The sequence below is a fragment of the Elephas maximus genome, chromosome 5 (genome assembly GCF_024166365.1).
Source record: "Elephas maximus indicus isolate mEleMax1 chromosome 5, mEleMax1 primary haplotype, whole genome shotgun sequence".
NCBI classification, from domain to species: Eukaryota; Metazoa; Chordata; class Mammalia; order Proboscidea; family Elephantidae; genus Elephas; species Elephas maximus.
The window spans coordinates 43,228,595-43,256,190 of record NC_064823.1 but is presented as its reverse complement, the minus strand read 5'-3'; the positions used below and the strand labels follow the sequence as shown (position 1 = coordinate 43,256,190).

General features: G+C 41.9%; 1 protein-coding gene across 7 annotated transcripts in view; it reads right to left on the bottom strand.

The window, feature by feature from the left end:
• Positions 1 to 5,746: 5,746 nt before the first annotated feature.
• Positions 5,747 to 27,596, bottom strand: part of LEF1 (lymphoid enhancer binding factor 1) — a 129,519-nt gene continuing 107,669 nt past the window's right edge. For 3 of the 7 annotated variants that reach the window (XM_049885559.1, XM_049885555.1, XM_049885561.1), the window contains 3 exons: positions 25,885 to 25,933; positions 25,189 to 25,229; positions 6,852 to 6,939 (listed from right to left, as the gene is read on the bottom strand). In XM_049885559.1, the coding sequence (XP_049741516.1) occupies positions 25,195 to 25,229; positions 25,885 to 25,933 (84 nt within the window). In that variant the 3' untranslated portion in view covers positions 6,852 to 6,939; positions 25,189 to 25,194. Of the gene's footprint in view, positions 6,940 to 10,629; positions 15,791 to 25,188; positions 25,230 to 25,884; positions 25,934 to 27,596 lie in introns of those variants that run through there. The other 4 variants (XM_049885557.1, XM_049885554.1, XM_049885560.1 and 1 more) reach the window with 2 other exon arrangements.

Below are 27,596 nucleotides of genomic sequence, written 5' to 3'. Positions count from 1 at the left end.
CATTCTACTGTGACCCACAGATAGGCTGATGATGTTACCATTGTTTCTTCAGTAAGAGCAAGGAAATAAAAGTCACGTTCTTCAAGTTTTACTGTAAATTATTATTTTAACATCACCAAATGCCAAAAAAAAAATTTTTTTTTTAATATCCTAATCTCTATAAAATTCCAATGTAGGTCGATTTGTGCCAATGTTTATTTTAAATAGCTGCTCTTATACACCCTTTCCTTTTCTCTCTGCAGCCATTCCTAGAGTTAGATAATGCAGGTCTTCCCAAAAGGAGAGTTGCAAAAGTTTAAAACAGCAACTTTCACAATGACATCCACTAAATGATAGTCACAAAAGCAATGATCTTATTTTTGCTACAATATAAACATTGTTTAGAAACACATCCTTCTAAATATTAAGATGTTTAACCACAATTTTTACAGTTCCTATTTAAAAATTTTATCCATTTTTTATAACATTTTAAAAAATACCCTTTGCCGGACCATGGTTTCAGGGGACATCTAAACCAATTGGCAAAATAAAATCTATTAAGAAAACATTCTGCATCCCACTTTGAAGAGTAGCATCTGGGGTTTTAACCACTAGCAAGTGGCCATCTAAGATGCATCAATGAGTCTCAACCCACTTGGATCAAAGGAGAATGAAGAACACCAAGGACACAAGGTAACTACAAGCCCAAGAGACAGAAAGGGCCACATGAACCAGGAACTACATTATCTTGAGACCAGAAGAACTAGATGGTGCCCAGCTACAACTGATGACCGCCCTGACAGGGAACACAACAGAGAACCCCTGAGGGTGCAGGAGAACAGTGGGATGCAGACACCAAATTCACATAAAAAGACTAGACTTAATGGTCTGACTGAGACTAGAAGGACCCCAGTGGTCATGGCCCCCAGACCTTCTGAGTGGGTAGCAAGGTGTATATAAGTTTTTATGTGAGAGATTGACTTGATTTGTAAACTTTCACTTAAAGCACAATAAAAATTATTTTTAAAAAGTACACCTGTAAGAAATCCAAGTGGGAAATGTGTGATACATATTTTTACAACAACAACGATAAAGAGCAGCTGCTGAGTCTGCTTACGTACACCAAAAAAAAAAAAACCCTTGCCATTGAGTGGATTCTGACTCATAGTGACCCCATAGGACAGAGTGGAAGTAGGAACTGTGAAATTAGGAATGACATTGAGAATGAGAATTCCAGAACAATTCATTGTGCTCATGCGAACGAAACCTGTACACAGACCAAGAGGCAGTCGTTCAAATAGAACAAGGGGATACTGAGTGGTTTCAAATCAGAAAAGGTATGTATCAGGGTTGTACTCTTTCATCATACTTATTCAATCTGTACGCTGAGCAAATAAACCAAGAAGCCAGATTGTGAAGAACTCGGCATCAGAATTGGAGGAAGACTCATTAACAACCTGGGATATACAGATGACACAACCTGTTTGTTGAAAGTGAAGAGGACTTGAAGCACTTATTGATGAAGATCAAAGACTACAGCCTTCAGTATGTATTACACCTCAACATAAACAAAAATCCTCCCAACTGGACCATAAGCAACATCATGATAAACGGAGAAAAGATTAAAGTTGTCAAGGATTTAGATTTTACTTGGATCCACAATGAACACCCATGGAAGCAGCAGTCAAGAAATTACATGATTTATTGCATTGGGCAAATGTGCTGCAAAATACCTATTTAAAGTGTTGAAAGCCAAAGATGTCACTTTGAGGGCTAAGGTGTGCCTGACCCAAGCCATGGTATTTTCAATCACCTCATATGCATAAGAAAGCTGGACAATGAATAAGGAAGACTGAAGAATTGATGCCTTTGAGTTATGGTGGTCAAAGAATACTGAATATACCATGGACTGCCAGAATAATGAACAAATCTGTCTTGGAAGAAGTAACAGCCAGAATGCTCCTTAGAAGCGAGGATGGTGAGACTTCATCTTATGTACTTTGGACATGTTATAGGAGGGAGCAGTCCCTGGAGAAGGACATCATGCTTAGTAGAGTGTCAGTGAAAAAGAGGAAGACCCTCAATGAGATGGACTGACACAGTGGCTGCAACAGTGGGCTCAAGCATAACAACGATCATGAGGATGGCACATGACCAGGCAGTGTTTCATTCTTTTGTACATAGGGTCACTATGAGTTGGAACTGACTCGGTGGCACCTAACAACAGCAGCAATGTGAAAAATGATTCAACTTGTCACACACAGACACATATATATATGTTTTTTTCTTCCTGTTTTTCTTTGTATCTCCCCAGAAGCTAGGTTTGCAGAGTAGATCTTAAAATTCCCGACGCTTCTATGTATGGACGTTAATATCCTGCAGGCATAAATAGTAAATGTCATTTCTTAATAAACACTATTATGTCATGTGGAATTTAAATTTCTCTTTTGTGTCAGAACCATGCATTTCTCCCTCATGATTTTTCTTCTCTAGAAGAAAAACCACACAGATATCTTGTTATTGCTCACTGGCCCTTTATTGGAGGTTTCCAAATTGTTCCAGACTTAGACCAAAATATAGAGGAAAAAAATATTGTACTTAGGACAGCTGCAGTGGTAAGACAGTTCAAAAGTCCCTTTCCAGCTAAACAGGTAGTTACCAGCAACCCTAGGGACCAAACAACCTAACACCAGGACCAGGAGGAAAACACCCCTTCATAGTGACCAACATGCCAGCTATGATCTCAGGGAAAAGCTCAGCACCCAGAAGGCTAACTCACCCTCCTCTTCCTGGCACATAATTCAAGCTCTGAGCTCTTAGTAGGGAAGGGAGCCAAATCACTCAGATCAAACAGAAGCTGCGGCCCTAGGAGTATCCCTTTCCCCACAGATGCCCCCAGCCTAGTTTCTCTTTTGTCCATACCTCGACCAGGACTGTTTGACTCTCCTTCCCCAGAACTGCTGCCTGCAGAAGGCTGGATTTTGGTGGAATGGGCCGGGAATGGGCACTGAGCAGTGACATCAAATTAATTAGGAAAGTTATTCTAGAGAAAATACAGAAAAGTAGGAGGGGGACAAAGTTTGTGGAAGGGACAGCTGGCTCAGAGGGTTCAAACAACCCATTTTCTTCAATGTTGTTTAGTCAGTTTTTGTGTGGGTGTGTCATACGAAATGTAGAGGAGTAACCAAGGGAGAGGGGTTGGCCGAGTCTTGATTTTCAGGTTTATATAGGTGGTGCTCATAACGACTCATAGCGACCCTATAGGACTGAGTAGAACTGCCCCACAGGATTTCCAAGGTGTGGCTGATGGATCCGAAAAGGTGACCTTTTGGTTAGCAGCTGAGGTATTAACCACTATGACACCAGGGCCCCAGCAACAGGTTTGGTTTGTTTTTATAGGTGGCACAGTGGTTGAGAGCTGTGGCTGCTAACCAATAGGTAGGCAGTTTGAATGCATCAGCCGCTCCTTGGAAAACGTATGGGGCAGTTCTACTCTGTCCTGTAGGGTCGCTATGAGTCAGAATACACTCAACAGCAAAGGTTATGTCTGTTTGGGTGGTGCAAATGATTTTCCTTTTTAAACCTTCAACACAGCTGGGGAACAGCTTGTAATAACCTTGAAGATTGACATTAAATCACTCCTCAAATTTTTCTGGGTGGCACAAACAATTCAGCACTTGAACTCCAGCCAAAAGGTTGGCAGCTCGAACCCACCCAGAGGCACCTCGGGCAACAGGCCTGGCAGTCTGCTTCACAGCCTTGAAAACCCTATGGAACAGTTCTACTCAGCACACATGGCGTCAACATGAGTCATAATTGACACAATGGCAACTAACAACAACAGTGTGTCTGTGTGTACTTAGTTTCTTCCCAAGATCCAGAAGAGCCTGTCTTTGTGTTGCCATAACCTTTTTTCAAAAAGTAACACTCCAAGGTCACCTCCTACACCATTTTGTTAGATTTCCTAGTTAACCTTCGAAAAGACCATGGTGGTAGCTGAAGACTGTTTTAAATACTTGGTTCGTATATATTAAGAAACCTCAGATAATTTTCCAATGAAGTTCTGGCCACAGCTGAATATGAAACCTTTATAACAAGTAGGTCCCCTGAACATAATAGACTCCCCCCACCCCAGTTCAAGTCTAGGACTAAATGAAGAGAAATTGGAGAGGTTCCAGAGGATAGTAATGAAAATGATTAAAGGACCAATGATGAAAGGTTCAAGGAATTGGGATTACTTAGCCTGAAGAAAAATTTGAGGGGTGATTTAATGGCAATCTTCAAGTACAGTACGTGAAGGGTTATTACAAGTATGGTAGCCAGCTGTTCCCCAGCTGTGTTGAAGGTTGAAAAAGGGAAACAACTAGAATTTCAGCAACAGAGGTTTCAGTTAGACTAGTGGTATCAATGGTTCTCAAAACTAGCTCAAGGGATGGAATACCACTGTGGAAGACACTGAAATATTGTTTTAAATTTAAAATGGGTTTTGCTAAACCAGATACCAACTGATACTGGTATGATCAAAGTTTAAGGGAAAGCTATAGCATAGGATTTGTCAAGGATTTCATTTTACTTGGATCCACAATCAATGCCCATGAAAGCAACAGTCAAGAAATTAAACGACCTATTGCACTGGGCAAATCTACTGCAAAAGACCTCTTTGAAGTATTAAAAAGCAAAGACGTCACTTTGAGGACTAAGGTGTGCCTGACCCACTCCATGGTATTTGCAATTGCCTCACGTGCACATGAAAGCTGGACAATGAATAAGGAAGACCGTAGAAGAATTGATGCCTTTGAATTATGGTATTGACCAAGAATACTGAATATACCACAGACTGCCATAAGAATGAACAAATCTGTCTTGGAAGACGTTAACAGCCAGAATGCTACTTAGAAGCAAGGATTGTGAGACTTTGTCTCAAATGCTCTGGACATGTTCTCAGGAGGGACCATTCCCTGGAAAAGGTCATCATGCTTGGAAGAGGATAAGCAAAAGAGAGGAAAACCCTCAACAAGATAGATTAATATAGTGTCTGCAATGATGGGCTCAAGCGTAACAATGATTATGAAGATGGTACAGGGCTGAGTGGTGCTTTGTTCTGTTGTACATAGGCTCACTATGAGTCGCAACTGACTGGATGGCACCAAACAACAACATAGAACAGCAACAACTGTGAGGATGGCACAGGACCATGTGGTGTTTTGTTCTGTTGTACGTAAGGTTGCTATGAGTTGTAATGGACTCAACAGTACCTATTAAATGGAATATCAACTCAAAATTGGGAAAATGCAGACTGTGGTTAAAACCTTCCCTTCAGCACAGGGACACCATGATTTTGGGAGCCCACTTTGAGAACCCGCTATGCAAAGTACCCGTACACTTAACTATGGTGAGCGTGGCACACTGATGGCTTGCCTTTCTTTAAGTGGTCAGGAAAGAAGAGAATCTTGCCCATCTGACTGTTCTCTTTCCTTTCACCATGATTTATGCCTACACCTGGAAAAGGAGGAAGACAGGCCATACAAGTACTTCTGAAGATTTCCATGTCGAAGAGAGAGACAAGGAGGGTCTTCCTTACAACAGGTGTTGGCCTGTGCTTATTCAGAGACGGCACCAGCAGAGCTCCAACGACGGGGAAGCTCGGGTGCGATCCAACTTGGCCTTGGTCTGTAATTTAGCTCCCCATTACCCAATTTTAGATGATTGGGAATGTCACTCTTAATGACACTTTTTTTTTTTTTTAATGTTTTATTACAAAGCTTCTTTTAAAAAATGCTCAGCACGTTAACTCAAACTGGAATGACAAATGTTAGATGACAGTTTCGGGCAAAGGCTGTGCCTTGCTATTTAAAAAAAAAAAAAAAGGTACATCAATGCTCATTTTAACAACTGGCATAAAATCCCACTAGTTGGCTAATAAAAACAGATACAAATACAGAACATTTAAAGAAATAACAATTCAAGTGCTGGGCTTTTTACAACAAGGGGGTAAGAAGGAAAGAAATGAAAATTCACTGCAAACCGGTCTGCTGGAAGTATCTGTTAAGGTTTACCTTTTTAAAAAAAGAAGAAGAAAATCAGAAGAAAAATAAAGTGAAATACAACTGCCATTGCTACAAACAGAGTGGGTTTGGCTGTTCCATTTATTCAGCTCTACAGAACACCTCACAAAGACAGAGAGGCCACTACTTTGTTACAGAAAATTCACAGAGAAGCCACTCATCAGACAAGGTATCTCTCAGAAAAAGAGGGCTCCTTTTATAATTTTGTTTTCTATTTCAAATATTTCTGGATCTTTGAATTTTATTTAAATGCTCATAGCTAGCAAAATATACAGGAAAATGAAAACTAAAAAGTGTAAATTAAAAAAAAATTCAAGTTTAAAAAAAAAGAAGCAAACATAAGATTGATCCTTTTGCACTGTTAAATAAAGCTTTAGGAGAAAGGAAGAGAAAGAAAAAGACAGAAACAAAGAGGGAACTCTTCCACAAATTCCTCTGCTGGGATGCTGACGGACAGACGGACGTGCTGGTGGCCGGCTCCAGTTGCTGACAGCAGGCAGACGCAGCCAAGCTACTGTCCTTGCCAAAATGTTACAGGTTTCGAGGCAAGATGCTCTGGGAAGTTCCCGGCAGAGAACGGGGAGGAAGCTTCTCAGCTGACCCAGGGTCTGCTAGCATTCTTGTGTGCTTTCTAATTTTCCTTTTTTTAAAACCCTTTTTAAGTTTGATTTTGGAACTTGGCTCTTGCAGTAGATGAAAGGGGGTTTGGCAGTGATTGTCTATGGATCAGCGTCTCTAACAGCAACCTCAGGGTGACGTTGGTGTCAGTTCTCCTTTGGGGTCGACTGCGCAAGCCGTGGAGACAGTCTGGGTTTTCAACAAGCTTCCATCTCCAGAAGAGGTCCTGGGGTTGCTGCCTTGGCTTTGCACGTTGGGAATGAGTTTCGTTTTCCACCTCAGGAAGGAACAAATGAAATGCTATTAATATGAATTTGCCACAGACCTTTAAAAGATTCTGCCTCTATTACGTACAGCACATGTCTTAAGATCTCTGAATTTAATTAATCTACTTTGATTTGGTAGGTGGCTCACATGGATTGCTCTATGGTAGCCCCAAATCCTCAAAATACATTATATAATAAGCACAATTTGGTTCTAAATGTGTCTGCACAGGATTATGATGTGAAAGGTATTTAACACTTTGGGTCATAGGAAAAGAAAAAAAAATCATGTTTGAAAAACGTCAGTAGACATGGCCTGACGTAAATTGGAAAGGTAGGCAATGACCAGATCCAGAAAACGCCTGTGTCAGTCCGAAGTGTTTGGTCTTTTCAGTCCGCTGTGGTAAGCCACCGTATGCCAGTACACAGGGCTATCGCCCATTCCAATTACCCAGGGCACCACCTACTCCCATAGCATCAGGCCCCAGTGCAAATGGTGTGCTTGCTCTGACCACTCATATACACAGCCCAAGATACAACGCCTTTCCATCTTCAGTTAAGACTTTACGGTTCTCAAGACATTTTTCCTTCTTAACAACTTGGATCTCTAATGTTAGCCTGGTAATGTACATGCAGTAAGTCCTTTTCAGTAAAGGTTACTAAATATTCGTGATGATAAGGAATTTCAAAAAAGAAGAGTCCCCGAATCCAAAAAGCTTTAAGGATCTGGGATTTTAAAAATGGATTGAAAATAAAATATAAAAACACGGTAACAAGATGAGACTAGGACAACTCGAAAGAAAAGTGTTGCAGAGTAAAGTTCCTTCACCCAAGAACCTTTGCCTCGCGTTGAGCCTAGAACGGCTGCTTTCCTTTAGCTGCAGACAGAGGCCGGAGGACACACGGATTCTTCTTCGATCCCTCGCCAGCCTCAGCCCATCCCAACCCTGTGCTTGTGGCTGTGGGTGTCCTTGTTACTAGCAGAAATCTCCTTCAAATTTTTAATTCTAAATCAAAGCAGACGCCTCTATGAGTTTTATTTGCGTGAGAGGAAAGAGAAATTAGAGGAGAAATAAATGGAAGCTTTGAAAGAGTTAAATAGTAAAAACAAAACTTTGGTTAGCAAGTTAGTCTACACAGTGCTTTTCAAAGGAGAAGAAAAAAAGGAAAGTCATGTGTAAAATGGAAATGGTGGCTTGTACCTACCTCAGGGGCTGCTGTGAGGAACTACTTGGCTAATGTATCTTAAAGCGCTTAAAAAGTGCATACCATGTGGGAAGCCCTGTGTACCTGTTAGCTATTGTCATTACTGCAATTTTTACCACTGTTGTATCTAAAAATGAATGACAGGAGCTGTGAAGAAACTACCTATATATCTGGGCAACTTGGATCTCTAATGTTAGCCTGGTAATGTATACGCAGTAAGTCTTTTTCAGTAAATATTGGTGATGATAATGAATTTCAAAAAAGAGAATCCCCAAATCCCAAACAGGAAGTCTTCAGTGACAATTCCAATTCCTAGTCTCTTGCAGAATTAACCTTTCTCCTCTTAACAAGAAAACACACACTACAGCATTATGATTTTTCAATTTAAGAGGAATGCCACTCCTTAGCACAAGAGGATTAAAGAGCCCTACCTTTCCAAAGGAGAAAGGAACAGGACTCAAGCACAGAGCCTGGAAAGGGTGGTTAAGAGCACCCCACAGATTTTTATTTACGTTGTACTTTTTCATCACAGATTTTCAAAGGTTTGGTCCAGGTTGGTCTTCCTGCAGGCTTTCCTCTCAGCACTACATGACAGTGTTCAGCTTCCTGAGAGGAGTGGCCTAGAAGCCCTGGGCCAGGAGCTCACAGCCGCCTGGGACAAGTGCTGTGATTGAGAATGGCCAGGCTTGCTGAAGAACCCGAACTGTCCACAGGCTGACTCTGACATGAGAGACAGCTTCCATGCGCTGCTGTGTCCCCTGTTCTCAAACACATTCTACCCACAGCAGCCTAGACTCCCCTAGAGTCTTTCTTCCCCCTCCTTGCTCCTTCTGCTCTGTCCCCAAAGCTCCTTCTCCTTCCTTCTTAGCTGAGCACAAAAACAAACGTGGCTTCCCAGAGAAGGCCCATTTTAACACAAGGACAACGTGCAACCCCTGGGGGAACGAATCCCGCCACCTTCTAATAAAGCTATTTCTTTCTACAGTCTTACATTTTCCCTCCTTTATTTACTATTTCATATTGTCCTCTTACAACCCTCCTATAAAGGCTGTAAAAGCTGGCTTCAAAGATCCTCTGTACAACTGCCTACCAAAAGGGACGTGTCCCCACAGGGATACAACAGTGTAACCAGTATTTAAATACACCCGCATAGAAACTGCCTCACTATCCTATAAAGCCGGTTTGTCCCTAGTTGCTCCTTTAAAATAAAGGGTCATCAGAGTAGCCCAACTCCTCTTCAAATGGGAGATATGGGGGCCTTAGAGGGTTGCTTCACAGATATAAAACAGGTCAAATCAAGATTCTTTTCAAGAAACCACAGGCATGAGGCTCCGGAGACTGGAGACTTCCCACATCTAAGGCTTCACTGGGGGGCTGCGGCTGAAGCTCTGCCAGGCCAGGCGAGCCCCAGCAAAGCCCCATCCACCAGAGAGTCGGCGGTGCAATCAAAGCCAGCAATTACTGCTCTGGCTGCGGCTCGGCTTCAAAGGAGCCCGGCAAGGCCGGTCCTACATATGTTAAGGCTTGGGCTCCTCCACCCGCTTGCTGGTGGGCGTCACCTCAAGGGGCATTTGTATAGGATCTCTGTAGGCAGCACAAGACCCTCCCTCCCTCTTCCTCTCCAGCGGAAACCTTAGAAGCTCTAACAGATCAAATCCCAATCTCAACAAAACATCCCACTAATGAAGGGCACCCTTGTGGCAAAATGGTTAAGCATCAGCTGCTAACTGAAAGGTTGGTGGTTCGAACCAACCCAGCGATTCCACTGGCTAAAGACCTGTCAATCCACTCCCATAAAGAGTCCAGCCTAGAAAACCCTATGGGGCAGTTCTACTCTGTCACATGGGGTCGCTATGAGTTCAAATCGACTTGATGGCACCTAGTAACCAAATGGAGCCAGAGACCAAATGGGCAGAACCACTTACTTAAGAGCTAAGAGGGAAAGGGAAATCTAAAGATGTCAGGCAAGGCCCTGCTTCTGGGAGACAATACTGACTCTGTAGGGCATTCCAGACCTTGACACAAAAAGATGTAGAAGAATGGAAAGGGGAAAATCCTTTCTCCCTAAAATCTTATCAAAAAGCGAGTGCTTTGCCAGCCTGTATCTTTGGGGTTCTACTGCCCCAGCCCCCTTCCCCAGGCAGTCCTCCGGCATCAGAAGTCAAGGAAAAAAGCCCACTAGTGACCTGAGGTGGAGGAGAGGAGGGTTTGGAGGAAGGGTGGAGACCTGCTCTCTGCCATATGGCCCAGGATGCACTCTGTCTGCTCAAGCTACCCAGGCCAAGCGGGGCAGCAAAGCTGGGCTCCAGGAGGAACACGGAAAATACCTCTTGGTATCAAGTGATAAAAAAAACAAACCTATTGCCTTTGACTCAATTCCGACTCAGCAACCTTATAGGAATGCCACTTCCTTATTTAGAATTTGTGAAGAACCCAAAAAAGTGACTTGGAATAAAGACCATTCCCTCCCTCCTCCCCCCTCAGCTCACCTCCCACTCTCAATTGCTATTAGAAAGGAAAAGGAGCAAAAACCTTAAAATGTTTTTCATAATGACATGAAATTTGAGGACAGAATATCAGAGATTAGTTTTGTGAGAGGTGAAAACAGGCACAGATTATAACTGCACGAATTGCCTCACAGCACACCACACGCCTCCTGCCAACTGCCTGTTTTTCTGCCTTGGGGAAAACTGACAAAAGCCTGTAATTTTAGGGCGTGAACTCTTCTGTTGCACAACGTCACATGTGTTTTTGAAGGAAGAAAAGCACAGACTTCCACAGCAGGAAGCAAGGGTGATGCAGCGAGCAGGACCCTGTCATTTTAGATGGGAGCCTGAGGGACTGGCAGAGCTGGGCCAGCACCCGGGTCTGTAAGCGGCTGATGAGAGGGAAAGGAAGAAAATCAACGTCCCCTGGCCACTGATGCACCAGGCACTGGGACTCGTGCTTTACATGCACCATTTCACGCAAACGTCACAAAGCTCTGCATATTCCCCCCATTTACGGATAAGGAAACCGAGGCTGCGTGAGGTCAAATAACTTGCCTGAGGTCACCCAACCAATAAGTGTCAGAATTAGCCTTTGATTCCTAAAACATATGCTCTCTTCCAGCATACCTTAAAAACCAAACCCACTGCTGTCAAGCTGATTCCGGCCCATAGCAACCCTACAGAACAAAGTAGAACTGCCCCACAGGGGTTCCAAGGGGCGGCTGATGGATTCGAACTGCAGACCTTTTGGTTAGCAGCCAAAGCTCTTAACCACTGCACCACCAGCATACCTTGGAGACTATGATATTATCATTCATTTCTCTTCTTCCTCCCACCCATTCATCTGTCTATCCATCCCTTCATCTCTCATTACTCATCACTAAAACCTTTATAGTTGTGGAGGTGGGCTAGGTCTACAATACTGCAGCCACCCTATGACCAGCTTGAAAGCAGGATGATAGAGAACACAAGGAAGGAGTTAACTTCAAAATTTAATTCTCCACTAAGATTGAACATACAAAGGCCAGCTTCTATTCCTTAGCAGTAAATGTTAGAGAAAAAGGAAAAATGATAATGTGGTTAGAAAGAATAGCACTGAGTCTTCTTTACGCAATTAAATTAGCCCTTAGTCCTAATATTCAAGACTATTCAGTCTTCTACCACAAAGCCCTGAGACAAAAAGAAGATTCCCAAAACCTGGAGAAGGGAAGGAAGTGCCAGGGCTGTGATGAGCCATTAACTCTGTCCTTGGACTCAGGATATACTGAGGCAGGGTCAACTGGATACCACCACTGAATCTGTGTGGCTCCTTGCCCTGGAGTTATTCAGGGTAAATTATGATCAGTTAAACCAGAGTTTGGCCATGTCAACATGACACTGAGACTGGTCTGTAACTACTAATAAATTATTCCAGAGGAATTTTTGGTTTATATCTGTAGCTGTTGGTTTCTTTTCCTGATATGTTCTTTGTGTCTCCCTTGTGAGGATATACAGTGAAACCTGTAAGAGCCAGAACTTGATGGGACTGCCTTATTTTTCCAGGTCTCACAAGTTTTCTACCTTTGGCAGGGTGCGGTCTTCCGACTTTTCCCCTGCTCAGTTTAGTGGAAAATATTTGAGTTTTCCTTCTCTAAGAGATTTCCACCTTACACAGATTCTGACTTTTGCAGGTTTCACTGTGTATATCCCCATCATGAATGAATTAATTTTTTGTTTATATAATGTTTTTTCATTAATGGAATGCATGCTCAATCACTGAGTGTGTCTGAACTTTTGGTAAGTAACAAGGATTTTTTTTCTGGCCTCATCCCAAAAATCCTACCCTCAGAGTCTAGAGGGACATATATGTCCCCCTAATTCTACTCCAGAGTTCAGAGGGATATATGTGTCCCACGTAAAAATTTTTCAAAATCCGTTATTTTACCTAAAAAAAAAAAATCGATTCAGCACCACCTCATACAATAAAAAAAAAAAACCTCATACAATACCCGCTAAAAAAAGGTAATTTGCAGCATACGTCCGTTTCTCCATTTCAGTTATACAGGTCCCTGCCTGCTAACAGCACATACTGTCAGTGGTACAGAATCTTATCAATAAACCTGAGAGGTGGAAAATGTAGGTGGGATCTCTTTGTTCCACTATTCATGAAAGGGATATCACAGCAGGAAGGGTGGGCCTCCCAGTAATAGCAGGTTAATACCCTCTAGATCCTTACTACTTACTGCTGGAAAAATTAAAGAAATATTCTTGAGGAAAGTAATAAGTAGTCATAAAAGAAAACCTTGAAACTCCATTTTAGTTCTGTAAATGGAAATGCTTCAAGAAGACATATACCCGTCTTATTACCCACCTCTAAATTCTTTATCCAGTCCACATTTCTCTCAATATAAGTTATCTTACATTAAAGATGTTAACTTTACCTTCTAAAAATAAGATGACAAGATGAGTGCGTACTTTTTTTTCTTTTCAAACCCAGTATTTCCACTGTTATACCTGTGTGTGTGTGTGTGTGTGTATGTTTAAGTGTACACGGTGTAGCCCATTGCTGTCAAGTTAATTCCGACTCATAACAATCCTAAAGGACAGAGTAGAACTGCCCCATAGGGTTTCCAAGGAGTGGCTGATGGATTCCAACTGCTGACCTTTTGGTTAGCAGCCATAGCTCTTAACCACTGTGCCACCAGAGCTTCTGTACACAGTGCAGACAGGCAATAATGCATTGTGGGTTATGAGCATGGGCTTTGTAGGCAGACTGTTCCGGGCTGGTTTGAACCCTGGCTCTATCAGGTACTACCTGGGTTATCTTGAGCAAGTTACTTGTAAATACCAAACACTCCAGTTTCTTCATCTGTAAAAAGGAGATTAAGTCACTATAGCTCATAAATTGTGTTTGAGGGGACGAAAGGAGATAATATATGTGAAGGGCTTGGCACAGTGAGGGAACAATAAATGTCAGTTATTGTAGTGGGTCAAGACTTGGACGTACAGATAAGCACACCCAGGTTGAAATCTGACACTGCTCCTCAACCAGCCATGTGGTTCTGGACAAGCTACTGATGCTTTCCCTTTCCTCAAAGAGGGATGAGATCTATCCCTGTACAGACTGCCCCAAGAAAGGGATGAGGTAACATACGGAAAGGCGTCTGTTAAAGCACCCAGGACGTAATATGTGGTACATAAATGCTAGTGCCATTTTGCTGTTCCAGCGTCACATGACATGTTCGGGGTAGCCAAGATTCATACTATTTAAAGGACTTCTCATGGAATATTAAGACCAGTAGAGTATTCTGCAAAATAATTACATGCCTTATAAAACAGAATGTCCCCCCAAAATTACCCTATTTGAGAAAGGTATTTCCAAAAGGGCAGCAACTGAATTTGTTATTACAGTCATGTACCTAAAAATTTAGAAAATGTCAGGCTAGATAGGAATGAAAACTTAAGCAAAAAAGTGAGGAAGTACTGTGGAACTGAAATACTTCCATTTTTTTTCCCTCATTTTCTCAAAAAAAAAATAAATAAATACAAGCTACTTTGCTAAATCTTGTGGACGGTTATAAGCAGTATTACCTCACTCATTTCAATCTCAATTACCTGGCAGCTTCAGTTATGAAGAACACAGCGGAAGAGAGAGGAGAAAGAAGTTAAAAAACCCTCAAGGTATAAAAATATCGAGAAATTCATACAAAAAATAACGTATTTTACCTTTCTTTATAAAAGAGCTCTTCATACCCCAACTCAGACCCCATTTACATTTATACATTATTCAGATAAGCTTAGTTTTCTGGTTCCTAAATCCACACAGTGGATAAGAAGGAAGAGGGTACTAAAGAAGAAAGGGGGATAGTCCCAGACGGCAAAGGAAGACAAAAAATAATTATAAAAAGCAGACTCTTAAAATCCCACATTATCTGGGGACATTAAGAATAGTGGCTGACAGCACCATATTCCTTGTTAACATATACCACATTCTCTGCAAGGAGCCCTGGTGGTGCAGTGGTTAAAGTGCTCTGCTGCTAACAAAAACGTCAGCAGTTCGAGCCCACAGAGCTGCTCTGCGGAGGGAAAAATGTGGCAGTCTGCTCCCATAAAGAAACAGCCTTAGAAACCCTATGGGGCAGTTCTATTCTGTCCTATAGGGTTGCTATGAGTCAAAATCGACTCCATGGCAATGGTTTACATTATATGCACTGTAGAATAATGGCATGAAGCATGAAGAAAGCTTTGAATTCTTTTCAGCATACTCTGTTGAAGACGACAGTTGCACCCAAGAGTTAAAATAAAAAATGTTTTGATACTTAAAGAGGTGAACCTAGGGGTAAGCATTACCTCCTTGATTGTGAGCTATTCCTCACTGTTCCAGACAGATCAGTGAAAAAATGTTCTATTAAACAAAATTTGTTAAAAAAAAATTCTTTTTTAATTCTACAGACTATTCTGTTGCATTGATCTGAGTTCAATTCTGTGGGCTTTTATGAGCAATACTAAATATGAAGTGTCTCAAGAGGGTTTTCACGAGCCTCATGTACTTCTCTCCTTTACTTATTATTTCTCTCACCTATTATGAGTCAGAATCGATTCGACGACACTGGGTTTGGTTTTTTTATTTTTTATTATTTTTTAATGGCACCTGATCAGTCTTGCTAGCCACAGGTCCCTTTCCCTGTTTCTGCTTCCCAAAGCAAGTGAAGCACAATTCTAGCCCTTATGATCATTAAGGAGGGAAAAGAGAATTGATGGGAAGGATACTTCAGCAGAGATTTTAAAAGCTCTCACCATATGTATGATCCTCTCCCAAGTTCACCATTAACACACAGCTGCCTAGATAAAACCCCCTCTTAATCTAACATACCCCCAACAACCAACTTGGGAGTGAGCTGTAGTGGACACCTGTTGGGTTGCTGCCTAGATCCCCTCTTCATTATCCCAACTCCAACCCCAAGGTTACAGCAATGAGCTCTGACAGCCATTTTATTTTGTAAATATAACTGTCTCCTGTGGCCACAGTTTATTGTCGATTAGGGTATAGATGTTTGACCCAAGCTGGGCTAAGCAGAGTCCTTTCTCCAGAATTTGAAAGATTCATCCTCTCTTTGGGAGGCTGACACTCTAACAACATGCAAGCTTGGAAGTTCTGGACACGTGCATCAAAGGGCTGAAGGAAGTCAATCTGCAGAGGGGAAAAGGGAGCAATTTTCAGGGAGGGGTAAATGTTAGAGGCAATAAAAGCATTTGTACAGCATTCCCGGGCCCTCACCCAGGACTCTCCTTGACCCAACTACACTATTGGCCTTGCGTTCCACAAGATGCACCTGTATGCTTAAAATAAATTTCCCCATCAGGGCCACAATAGATGGACCCTGATAGAATGAGAGAAAAATGTGAAACAGAACTCAAATTCTTAAAAGTCCAGACTTACTGGACCAGTTGAGACTAGAGGACTCTCTGAGATTATCGCTCTGAGCTATTCTTTAAACTGTGAACTGAAACTATCCCCTGAGGTCACCATTTAGCAAAATCACAGATTGGCACAAAATTAAAGGATATGACCCATGAGTACGGCGCTCCATTAAAAAAAAAAAATCTACATGAGGCCAAAAGGTCAACAATTACTCCAAAGAAAAGATGAGAAGATAAGGGGGCAGGGAAACTAGAGCACTGGAAAAGGAACAACCAGAATACAATTAAAGAGAATGTGCACTTCACCACAGAAGACATTCAGGTGGCTAACAAGCATATGAAGAACTGCTCATGACCATTAGCAAGTAGAGAAACATAAAACTACAGTGAGATACCATCTCACCCCAACATTACTGGCACTAATCAGAAAATAACAAATGTTGGCAAGGATGTGGGGAGACTGCAACTCTTATACACTGCTGGTGGGAATATAAAATGGCACAACCACTACGGAAAACAGTATGGCGCGTCCTCAAAAAGCTAGAAGTAGAAATACCATATGATCCAGCAATCTTACTCTTAGCTATGTACCCTAAAGAAATAAGAGCCGTGACATGAACAGACACACGCACACTCATGTTCACTGCAGCATTATTCACAATAGCAAAAAGGTGAAAGCAACCTAAGTGCTCATCAACAGATGACTAGATTAAGAAACTGTGGTACATACACACAATGAATACTACACAACGATAAAGAATAATGATGAATCCACAAGGAATCTCACAACATGGATGAACCTGGAAGGCATTATACTGAGTGAAATAAGTCAATCACAAAAAAACAAACATTGTATGAGACCTCTTTCATAAAGTAACAATAAAAGGTTTACACACAGGAAAAGAAAAAAAAAAGCAGACACAAGTTAATATTGGTGAAGGAAAAGGCGATGCAAAATATGGAAGAAGTCGGCACAACATGACCAACATGAGATGACACTGAGAAGAACACAGGAATAAAGCACAACTACAATCCTGCAACAATAGAATCAACAAACAATAATCCATAAATTAATACATAGCTAGCTAGCTAGCTAGCTATGCCAAAAGGTGAGGGAAGGGGTAAAGGAACACACCCGCCAGCAGATACTGGTTCGTTTGATGGTGGAAATTTCTAAATACATGACTGTAGTTGCCCCTCATATATTAATATAGAGAATAGAGCACACAAGTGACACAGTCGGCAAAACAACTTAGACATAACTAAAAACCTAGTGGCATGAAGTTCCCAGGCTCGGAGGCAAAAGACCACAGACTCAGGGGAGATCTATGTCAACTGGTACAACATAGTTCTTAAAGACAATCTTCTACATCCTACTTTGGTAAGCAGTGTTGTCTGGCATCTTAAAAGCTTGTTGAGTGGCCATCTAAGATACAACTATTGGTCTCTTCTAATCCGGAGCAAAGGAGAGGGGAAAACACTAAGACTCAAAAAAAAAAAAAAAGACTCAAGGGAGTGATTATTCCAAAGAACTAATGGACCACACGAACCACAGCCCACACGACCCCAAGACCAGAAGAACTAGATGGTGCCCAGCTACCACTACTGCTGACTGTGACTGGGGATTACAACAGAGGGTCCCAAGCAGAACAGGAGAAAAATGTAGAACAAATGGTCAAATTCACAAAAAAGACCAGACTTACTGGTCTGACAGAGACTGGGGGAATCCCTGAGACTATGGCCCCCAGACACCCTTCTAACTCAGAACTGAAGCCACTCCCGAAGTTCACCTTTCAGCCAAAGATTAGGCAGGCCTATAAGACATATGATAACACATGTGAGGAACATGCTTCTTAGTTCAATCAAGTACACGAGACCAAATGGGCAACACCTGCACAGGAACAAAGATGAGAAGGCGGGAGGTGAAAGGAAAATGGGACAAATGGACATGGTGAACCCAGGGTGGAAAGGGAAAGAGGGAGAGTGCTGACAGTGCAGGATTGCAGCCGATGCCACGAAAAAATTTGTGTATGAATTTTCGAAAGAGAAACTAATTTTCTCTGTAAACTTTTACCTAAATCACAATAATAAAAAATACCAAAAAAGAAAAAAAGACAGAGAGAGAACATGGACGCATTGTGAAAAAATGTAACTAACGTCACAGAACAATTTGTATAGAATGCGTCAAATGGGAACTTAATTTGCTATGTAAACATTCACTGAAGACACACAAAAATAAATAAATGAATTTCCCCTCTCCCCTTCAGCTAGCATGGGTTCTTTCTGAGATTTTTGATCAAAAGGCTCCCAATATGTGAATATACATAAACCATCCTGAGGAAACGGTCAAATCGTGGGTGAACCTGCAGTCCACACATACTTTAGCCTAGCCACACTTCTATCATTATGCAGCCATCCCTATTTAAGAATGTGTGACCAAGCCTGACCTTACCGTCAGAGGTCTGGAATCTTCTTAATTGAATGTCTTTTTTTACTAACAGATTCCCAGTAACGAACACCGTAGTCAAGTGTCATCACACTTTGAATTCCCAGTAAGTTTTCCACTAATCTGTGACAAGTTTTTCAGGGATCTGTGGTCACAGACATAAAAAGAGGAGGAAGGAAGACACAGGTAGACCATCACCTTAGACAGGAACATTCTCAGGGAAGGTGCCATGTGTGAGCCTTTCTAGGCCATTAAGACCTCCACATCCTGGAAGTGTGAACTTGTGGTCCCACACAAAACAAGTAACATGCCAGCAGTTTTTCTATCAGAATCTGCTGTGGTAACACAATAGGCAGGTGGTAACACAATAGGCAGGTGGTAACACAATAGGCAGGTGGTCACCCAAAGAACTGTGACTTCACTCCAAGGAACTTCACGAGCCAAGCTCTGAGATGATGCTGAGCAGGGTGCTATTTCCCCACTATGTTGTCTTGGGGGTGCGGTGGTTAAGAGCTTGGCTACTAACCAAAAGGTCGGCAGTTAGAATCCACCACCCGCTGCTTGGAAACTCTATGGAGCAGGTTCTACTCTGTCCTATAGGGTCGCTTTGAGTTGGAATTGACTCGACTGCAATGAATTTAGATGTTATCTTACATACTGCCGGTGTTGCCATGAGATACGTGATCTTCTCCAATCTGACAGCCACCCACCTCCAGACTTCAGGCTTCCTTGTGTCTTCTGCTTGTTTAGTAATGATTCTAAGTCAGGTGCTTTCTAAGTATATTACAAAAAGTCCCTAAGTGTGTTATGAAATGATGAAGAATGAAAAACCAGATGCCATAGTTCCACCTTCTAGCCGTCCAAGTCTTAATTTTTCACCTTAAGTCTTTGGACAAGAATCTAGATTTCTGTAGCTGCTTCCAACTTCCTTTTTATTTTGATATTTTTAAATAGCTTGGCTTTGTTTTCTAACTAGACATGCCAACCGAGAAGCTTATTGTAACTTAATGTTGTGGCTATATCCGAAACTGTGGAACAATTCAGAGCAAGGGCTAGGTAAAAAATGTCAAACACCAGAGTCAACTTCAAAAATTATATGAAATAAATGTTTATCTCAACAAAACTGTAAAAAATATTTAGAGTGTTCCCTGACTCTAAGATGAAAGGGATAAATTCTAGGTTTCAGGCAAGGCTCCTAGAAGGCCTGCAGAGACCCAGTCCTATCATCAGTCTTACTCTATACCCACTCTGCACCTGGCCAGCCCTGTTGGGAGGTCAAGCTAGCTGAAGCAGAGGGGGAAAATTTAAGGATACAGGAGGGTCTTGTGGAATCCACAGCCAACTGTGCAGCTGGGTCAAGGAGAATCCTGGAAGAGGGCCCTGGAAAGCTTCGTAGGACCCAGAAGTGCCAGTCACCTCCGGAGGCTCTAAAACATCATCATCAATGACAAGCTGGAAACATATTTTTTTAAAGATCTAAATCCAACCACTGTGGTGCAAATGTGCTCGGCTGCTAACCAAAAGGTTAGAGGTTTGAGTCCACCCAGAGGCACTTCAGAAAAAAGGCCTGGTGATTTACTTCGGAATCGACTTGACGACAGTGGGTTTGGTTTTTTGGGATTTACTTTCAAAAGATCAGCCACTGAAATCCTATGGAGCACAGTTCTACTCTGATGCATGTGGGGCCATCAAGAGCTGGAGGTGACCTGACAGCAACATGCTTTTGGTTGGTCTACGCTCCACTAACATTTGGCATGTATCTGCACTGCCTAATAGAGTTCTTGACTTGTAGTAGTCCTCAGTAGATGTTCTCAGAGGGAATAAAGATATGCTTGGCGTTTATGACACTGGCCTTCCAGCTGGACCCAGGAGAAATTCCCTGAGGCCCAAGCTCCCAGCGTTCTCACAGTGACAAGTTAGTCAAAAAGGCTAGGGATTAATTTGGCTTTCTCCCCTGAAGACCCCATAGCTTGGGAATCATGTCCAACCGGAAGGAATAGCTTCTTATGGATCCCACTTCCAATTACCCTGAAAGTTATTGCACAGTGTTGGGCCTGGGTTAATGCTACTTTCTTTGTTTAAAGCTGACTTCGCCAAAGTGAAAACTCTTATAATGCACAAAAGTGGAACTGCATGTGAGGCAACACAGCTGGGTGTATGCAGAACTACTTAATGGGCCAATTTCTACACTGGGCTTCATGAGGCAATCGCAATGGCATTTCCCAGAAAAAAATGAAAGCGTTGGATGAAACTCACTTATTTTTTATGAAGTAAAAGCATACGTTTTTAGAAGGCTTTTTTGTTTACTGAGAAGAGTCTTTTCCTTATTAGTGGGGCCTTTTCTTTATACTTCATTGTTCCACAACAGTTCAGAGTAATTGAGTAACGGGAGCTTTCCAACATGTGAGCTACATACATGGAAGTCTGAGTTCAAAAATTTAATTTAATCAGCATTTTCTTTAACGTCATAAAGGTGGTGTTAAATTTCGCTGTGTCCAAAAAATCTCTTCATGTTGGAGCCATGGTCTCTTCCCTGACTGAGCAGTGTGTGTTTTTAGTATCACTTCATGAAGAGAGGAACGTGAGCGAAGGATCTAGCTAACACTCTTCAAAAAGAGAGAAAAGAATAAGGGCTGAAAAGCAGCTGTGTGAGATTTTACATCACACTCTTTGCAGGATTGGTTCTAATAAAATATTTTCTGTCTTCTGGCTAATGGCTCTTCTTCAGGTTGTTTCTAAGGTGACGCCTGCACTAGTGTGGCCATGGTCTGCCAGATAATGAACCATATAGCCTATCAATGGAGAATCAAACCCCCACCTTAGAGGCAATGCTTCTGAGTATCCCAGGCCACGAGGTGCACATTCTGGGGAATAGGAGGAGGAGGCAGGGATGATCTATATAGGAATTGGGGGAACAGCCACATAGTGTGCAAGATGATACAGATAGTCTTACAGAACCGCTCAAACACAGAAAGGTGATGACAAATAGGTTAATGAGACAGAGACCCCAATCCGTTTAAGAACACTGGGAGGCAGTGCAGACCAAGAAGAGGAAAGAAGACTAGGAAGCTGGACTATGAGGGAAGCAGATGGGAGATCTTATGAGGCCATCGTGTACAGTCCTTTCAAGTCACTCCCGTAACACCCTGGGAGCAAGAGGTCTGGAGGCTTTAAATCACCTGTCCCGGGCCCGCAGTTCATGCAGTGGCCAACTTGAGAGTCCAGGTGGCCTCATTCCTAGCCTGGGCTCTTTCCATAACATGAGGTCGGTTCCCTTGACTTTCACATCTCTGACATTGCTCTGTTCCAGAATCATGCACAGAACACTGCTCGCTTTTCAGGGATAACAATGGTTATTATCAAGTGTCACTCCCTTGAAGGGGCCTTTCCTGACCACCTGTCACTCTCAGCTTTATTTTTATTATAGCACTTGTATTTTCTTGTTTATTTTATCACCTACTCCCATAGCAATGTAAGCACTAATACAGCAGCAGCCTTCTTCAACACTGCATTTCCAGATCTCCGAACTTTACCTCACATTTCTTATGTACTCAATAAATGCTGAATGAGGACTAACCAATCAACTACTACTACACACAGAAAAGTTTCTGAAGTTCTAAAATAAAAGGCGGAGGGCACAACAGGAATATTATCATTCCTAATCTACTGAAATCCCGATGAGTGTGAATCTGAGCTCCTCTCTGCTCCATAATTCTCCTCAAGTGACTGCCAGTTCTGCTCTCCATAACAGGACAATCCGGAGGACAGTGACTTCAAAGGCTGCACGACTGATCCAGGAATGAGGGGGAGAGTAACACTAGAGACCCTGATTAAGTGAAGCTCAACCAACTGGAGCCTCTCCAGCCAGCTGGATGGCTTGATGAGGAATTTTTTTTTTTTGGAGGGGGGAGGAGGGGTAGCTTTGTTTTGTTTTTCTAGAGGAGCCCTGGCGGTACAGTGGTTAAGCACTTGGCTCCTAACCCAAAGGTCAGCGGTTTAAACCCACCAGCCGCTCCACGAGAGAAAGATGTGGTAGCCTGCTCCTGTAAAGATTTACACCCTTGGAAACCCTATGGGGATTTCTACTCTGTCCTACAGGGTCACTAAGAGTTGGAATCGACTTGATGGCAATGGGTTTCATTTTGGTTTTGGTTTTTCTAGCATGAGGGTGAGGACACCTTAACCTGTAACCTGTTACCATCAAGTCAATTCCAACTCATAACACACTACAGGACAGAGCAGAACTCCCCCATAGGGTTTCCAAGGAGTGGTTGGTGGATTTGAACTGCCAAACTTCCGGTTAGCAGCCAAGCTCTTAGCCTCTGCACCACAAGGCTCCGAGGACACCATAACCTTAAAAAAAAAAAAAAAAAAATGACAAGAAGCAACCTGACAGATGATAGCCGTTTGGGATACATCCTAGGATAATAGACTCTGGCTAATTTTCGACATCTAAAATACTATCTAATGTTAAAGAGTAGAGAATATGAGATTGACATTCTCAATCATTAAGGACACCAAATCATATACCAAACTCTGAAGCACAGCAAGACATTTTGATTTTTAATAGGGGTTGTTAACTTTCAAAGATTTTCGTGCAAACAGAAGATGTAGTAAATTGATGAATATTGGTCCTTAGCACACTGCACTTCTGAGGGTTTTTGTTTAGAGTTAAGGGCACAAGAAGGATCTGCTGGCCACACTGTCAGTTAACTAAAAGGACAACATTCATAACAACAAAAACAGAACAAGCAACAAAGACTACAAACAGCATGTGTATGTGCTTATTACTAGAAACACTTCTACGATGACATCGTGAGTTCTAGGGGGCTGGGTCCATGTTCCCAATAGCCGTGCCTGGGGGCCAGCTCTGAGGAGGTCTTTAATTAATAGCCACTAAGTTTTTTTTTTTAAGTTTAATTATATGTGGACATTGTCTATGATGATATTATTTTTCTGATAATCACCTGCAAAAAAGGATGAGTCCTTTCACTTGGAGAAAAGCCTGCCACTCAGCATTAGTTTAGAGGAGTTTTGAGATCATGAAAACACAACGGGATTCTGAAAAACCTGGGGATCTGCATAAAGACCAGGAACGTTTTCACAGAGATGATCACTGAGTTAGGTCCCGATGAAGGGTGGAGGGAAGAAGGAGGTAACACTTGAGTTTCAGTTTTGTGTCAGAGTCTAGGTTAGGCATATATTAGACATAAACAACCACAGATGGTAGGCGTTAGTGTTCCATTTTACAGATGAGAAAAATGGTTGAAAAGCTGAACTAGACTGCCTGGGCAAATTGTTGATTTAAAATTCAGATCCATTTGGTTCCCAAATCTCTACTGGCTCCTTTGGCAGTATCTGTTGAAGTTTTAGCTCAGAACTCAGGACTAAAAGATTCTGTAGGTAGGGGTCAAGTTGAACCGAATGGCCTGTAGACAAATGCTCTTCTCGCAAGAAACACTGCACAGTTACATTCATCCCCCAGGTGGGGTACGCAGGCTTTCCAAGCTCCCCTCTAACTCTTTGGAGAGCTGATAATAATTTTGTTTGGACCAAGCACAGGATCCATAAAGGCTAGGTTGCAGGTAAGGAGAGGTAGAGAAGCACAAGAATCTGTGAGGAGACGGCAGAGGCAGATCCCCGCTGAGTGGTTTGCCTTTAGGCAATGACAAAAGCACTGACTATTTCTAAGTAGGGAGTGACATAATCAATTCGTGTTTTAGGAAACCCCTCAGGGAGCAAAGCGAGGATGAACCGGCAGAAAGCATGTTTGCAGGCAGGTGAATCGTCTGTCAGCCATCACAATAATCCAGATGGAAAGTTTGAGCACCTGAACCAGGGCTGTGGCAGTGGGTATGAGTCTGAGAGAAGTCTTCAAGGCTGACCCGGAAAGTAGGCCTGACAAAACTTAGTGACTGATTGCACCTGGGTTCCTAGAGCGAGAGCAGAACCAAAGGTGACTCCTTTGGAAAGAGTTGTGACTACAGAAGAGGAAGACACACCATGAATTCAGAGCTTAGCAAAGACCAAGTCTTGATTTATGAAGCCAGGTTCCCTGGACTAGTAGTCATGCAGTCAAAAATAAAAGAATGACAGTAAAAAGATGTAAGTATTACTTTTAAATATTAGAGTGAGATCTAGCAAAGATTACCAGTAAAGAGAAATACTTGATGGTAGAACTACAGTTAACCAAATAAGTACCCATGCCGTAATTTTAATAACAATAGAAAAATACACAGCACATCTTTTTCTCACCAGAAACAAATGAATTACTTCCTAAGTGTCTACATATCATCTCTCAATTAAGACCAAGTCTCTACGGAGCAAAACTTTTGAGCTGTGGGCTAGAATGTGCTCCTCAAACCTACCCCTGGGTTTGCGGAGGAAGATGGCATTTTGCTTACTGCTTTCATCATTTTTTCAAGTAGACAGGTTTGCTGCTGAACAGTAAGGAATAGCTGAGAAAAAACAGTTAGGGAAAAGGGAGCAGAGAAAGAATGAAGGGGCAAAAGGGGAAAAGAGGAGAGAGAAAAGCACATTATATTGCAAATACATAGCCGGTATAAAAACCATTAGATGTGGAAAAGCACTAATTTGATTTTGGTGGCGTTTTCCTCTTTACAGGGCAATGTTGAATGGAATTGATGTCAGCAGGAAGATTCACAAGCAAGTGCCACGTGTTACAACTAATGTCAGCAGTAGGACCAGAGAGTCGTTCTTACCATGTTTCAGATGTAGGCAGCTGTCATTCTTGGACCTGTACCTGAAGAAAATTGTGTCTTTAACAAATTTTTATTGAAGAGGTTTTTGTACATTCCAAATACGTAGTAGCTACAACATCATGTGGACTTGTTTGCTGTACTTTTTATGGTTCTTATACCAGCCATTTTTATTTGTGCAGTACAAGTAGTGGTCTTATTTTTCATGAAAGAAAAAAGAGAGATAAATAGGACCTCACTGATGTTCTGAATTAACCTCAAGAAAGATAAACCCGATCATCATGTTTTCTATTTAAGAAAAAAAAAAAAATTAAACCACAGAAAAGATTCTCAAGGGAACACAAAGTAGTATATTGTATAATCATCATAAAAATGGTATTTTAAGGAGTTATGCAAGTAGAAAGAAAGCAGGCATGTTAAAAGCAAAGAACATGGTCAGACAACAGAAGAGAAAAATAATCAACCAGAGCTAACAAGCAGGATTTCTGAGAATGGGGTTTGGGAAAGGAGTCTTTAGATGTATCTCCACGTAGTCACATTTAAAAGAAAGATCTTAAAAAATGTTTAAAGAATTTCAGGAAGAAGAGCAGAGTTAAAGTATCACATGTTAGAGAAAAAAAGCAGTGTGTGGAAAGATGCAGACTACTTTAAAAGGTATCAGGAGCATAAGAATTAACTGGAAAGTCGCATGGAGCCTACCTGATGTAGATTCCTGTAGCTTCTCTCTCTTCCTCTTCTTTTTCTTACCCTGGAAGAAGACAGGCACACTGCCATGTTATAAGCTGTCTTGCAAAAGTGGTCAATGAAGAGGTAAAAAATGGCTCATCCTCTCCTTCTTACCACCTCTATCTAGAAACAGAGTCAGAGCAATAGACGGGTCCTGATCAAAAGGAGGAAAAGCCTGGAATAGAACTTCAGACTCATATGGAAACCAGACTTCCTGGATCCATTGAGGCTGGGGGAACCTCTGAATCTAATGCCCAGAAATAATCTTTATACCTTGAACCGAAACTCATGAAGCCAGTGTTAAACTAAGTAACAGTTTAGCCCAATTAATAATGTTTGCCTTGAGCATAGCGTTCTTATAAAGAATTATCTATGAGTATTTAGAAGAAGAACAGTTAATCTAAAGCACAGATGAAAACTTTAAGGGGCAGAGACCCTAAATTAATGGTGATGAAACAATATGGGTAAAGATACAATGGTGACACAACGTGAAGTGTATGACCAATGTTACTGAACTCTTCGCGCAGAGAATGTAAATGGATGGATGTTCGGTTGTATATATTGACACCAAAAAATTAAAAAAAAAGAGAGAGAAAGAAAATACATGAATTCTTATCCCTTTAACCTTTGTCTCCACAGCTTCAGGTCATCAATACTGACATTGCTAGGATCATGCTGTCCTAGGGCTTCAGCCACAGAACCCTCTACAAGGAAAGCCCGAGTAATGAGGCATTTCTTTCACTACCCACCATACTTAAAACTTGCTTTTGGTAGTGTTCAAAATAAATCTCCCTTACTGTGAATTCTGCTGAATAATTAAAAAGTTTCAGAGTGTTAACTGAGAACTCATGGCCCCTCATGGCATCAGACAAGACAGAACCAAGAATGAGAGGTAGATGAGCTAGAACCTGAAGAAACTAAAGATAATTTTGAAGACTTATTTCTGGCAATTAAGGACCTTGCTTCCTAAAACATACAATAACACAGGGATGCATGCAATTTTAAACACATTTTAAAATACTCTCAGTAACACACTGTAAAATGTAGGTTCCATTTATTGTGGTCTAATTTTCTATCTTCAGTGGTTGAGCGCTACAGCTGCTAACCAAATGGTCAGCAGCTTGAATCCATCAGCTGAATCCTTGAAAACCCTATGGAGGAGTTCTAATCTGTCCTATAGGGTCACTATGAGTCTGAATCAACTCAATAGAAAGGGTTTTTTTTAAAAACTAGTTTCTCTTTAATAGGGCATTACCTTATATGAACAGTGAATGACCAACCTGGATTAGGACAGCATCTGCTATCTTCCCTTCAAACGGAATTACTGTGATTTCCACAAAGTGCTATGAGGTTGTTTCATGTGTCTGGAAACTTCTTCCTCACTTTCTCCTCTGAATTCCTATTTGCCCTTCAACACTTGTCTCAAGGGTCAATCTATTCAAGAAACTTCTCTACTCAATGCTGCCCCGCCCTGCCCTCAGGCAAAACTGGGGCTGCTCTTCCATGCTCCCCCATAATCCTCTGTTCACTGCCATAATGCAACTCCTCACAGGCACTATAATGGACTGTGCCCCTGAGCCCCCGACCACATGGCTGCTGGTTTGTCAGAGTTTTCTTACAAGCACTACATCTCTGCCTCCCTGCATGTGCCTAAAACACGGTAGGCATGCGGCAATTGCCTGTGG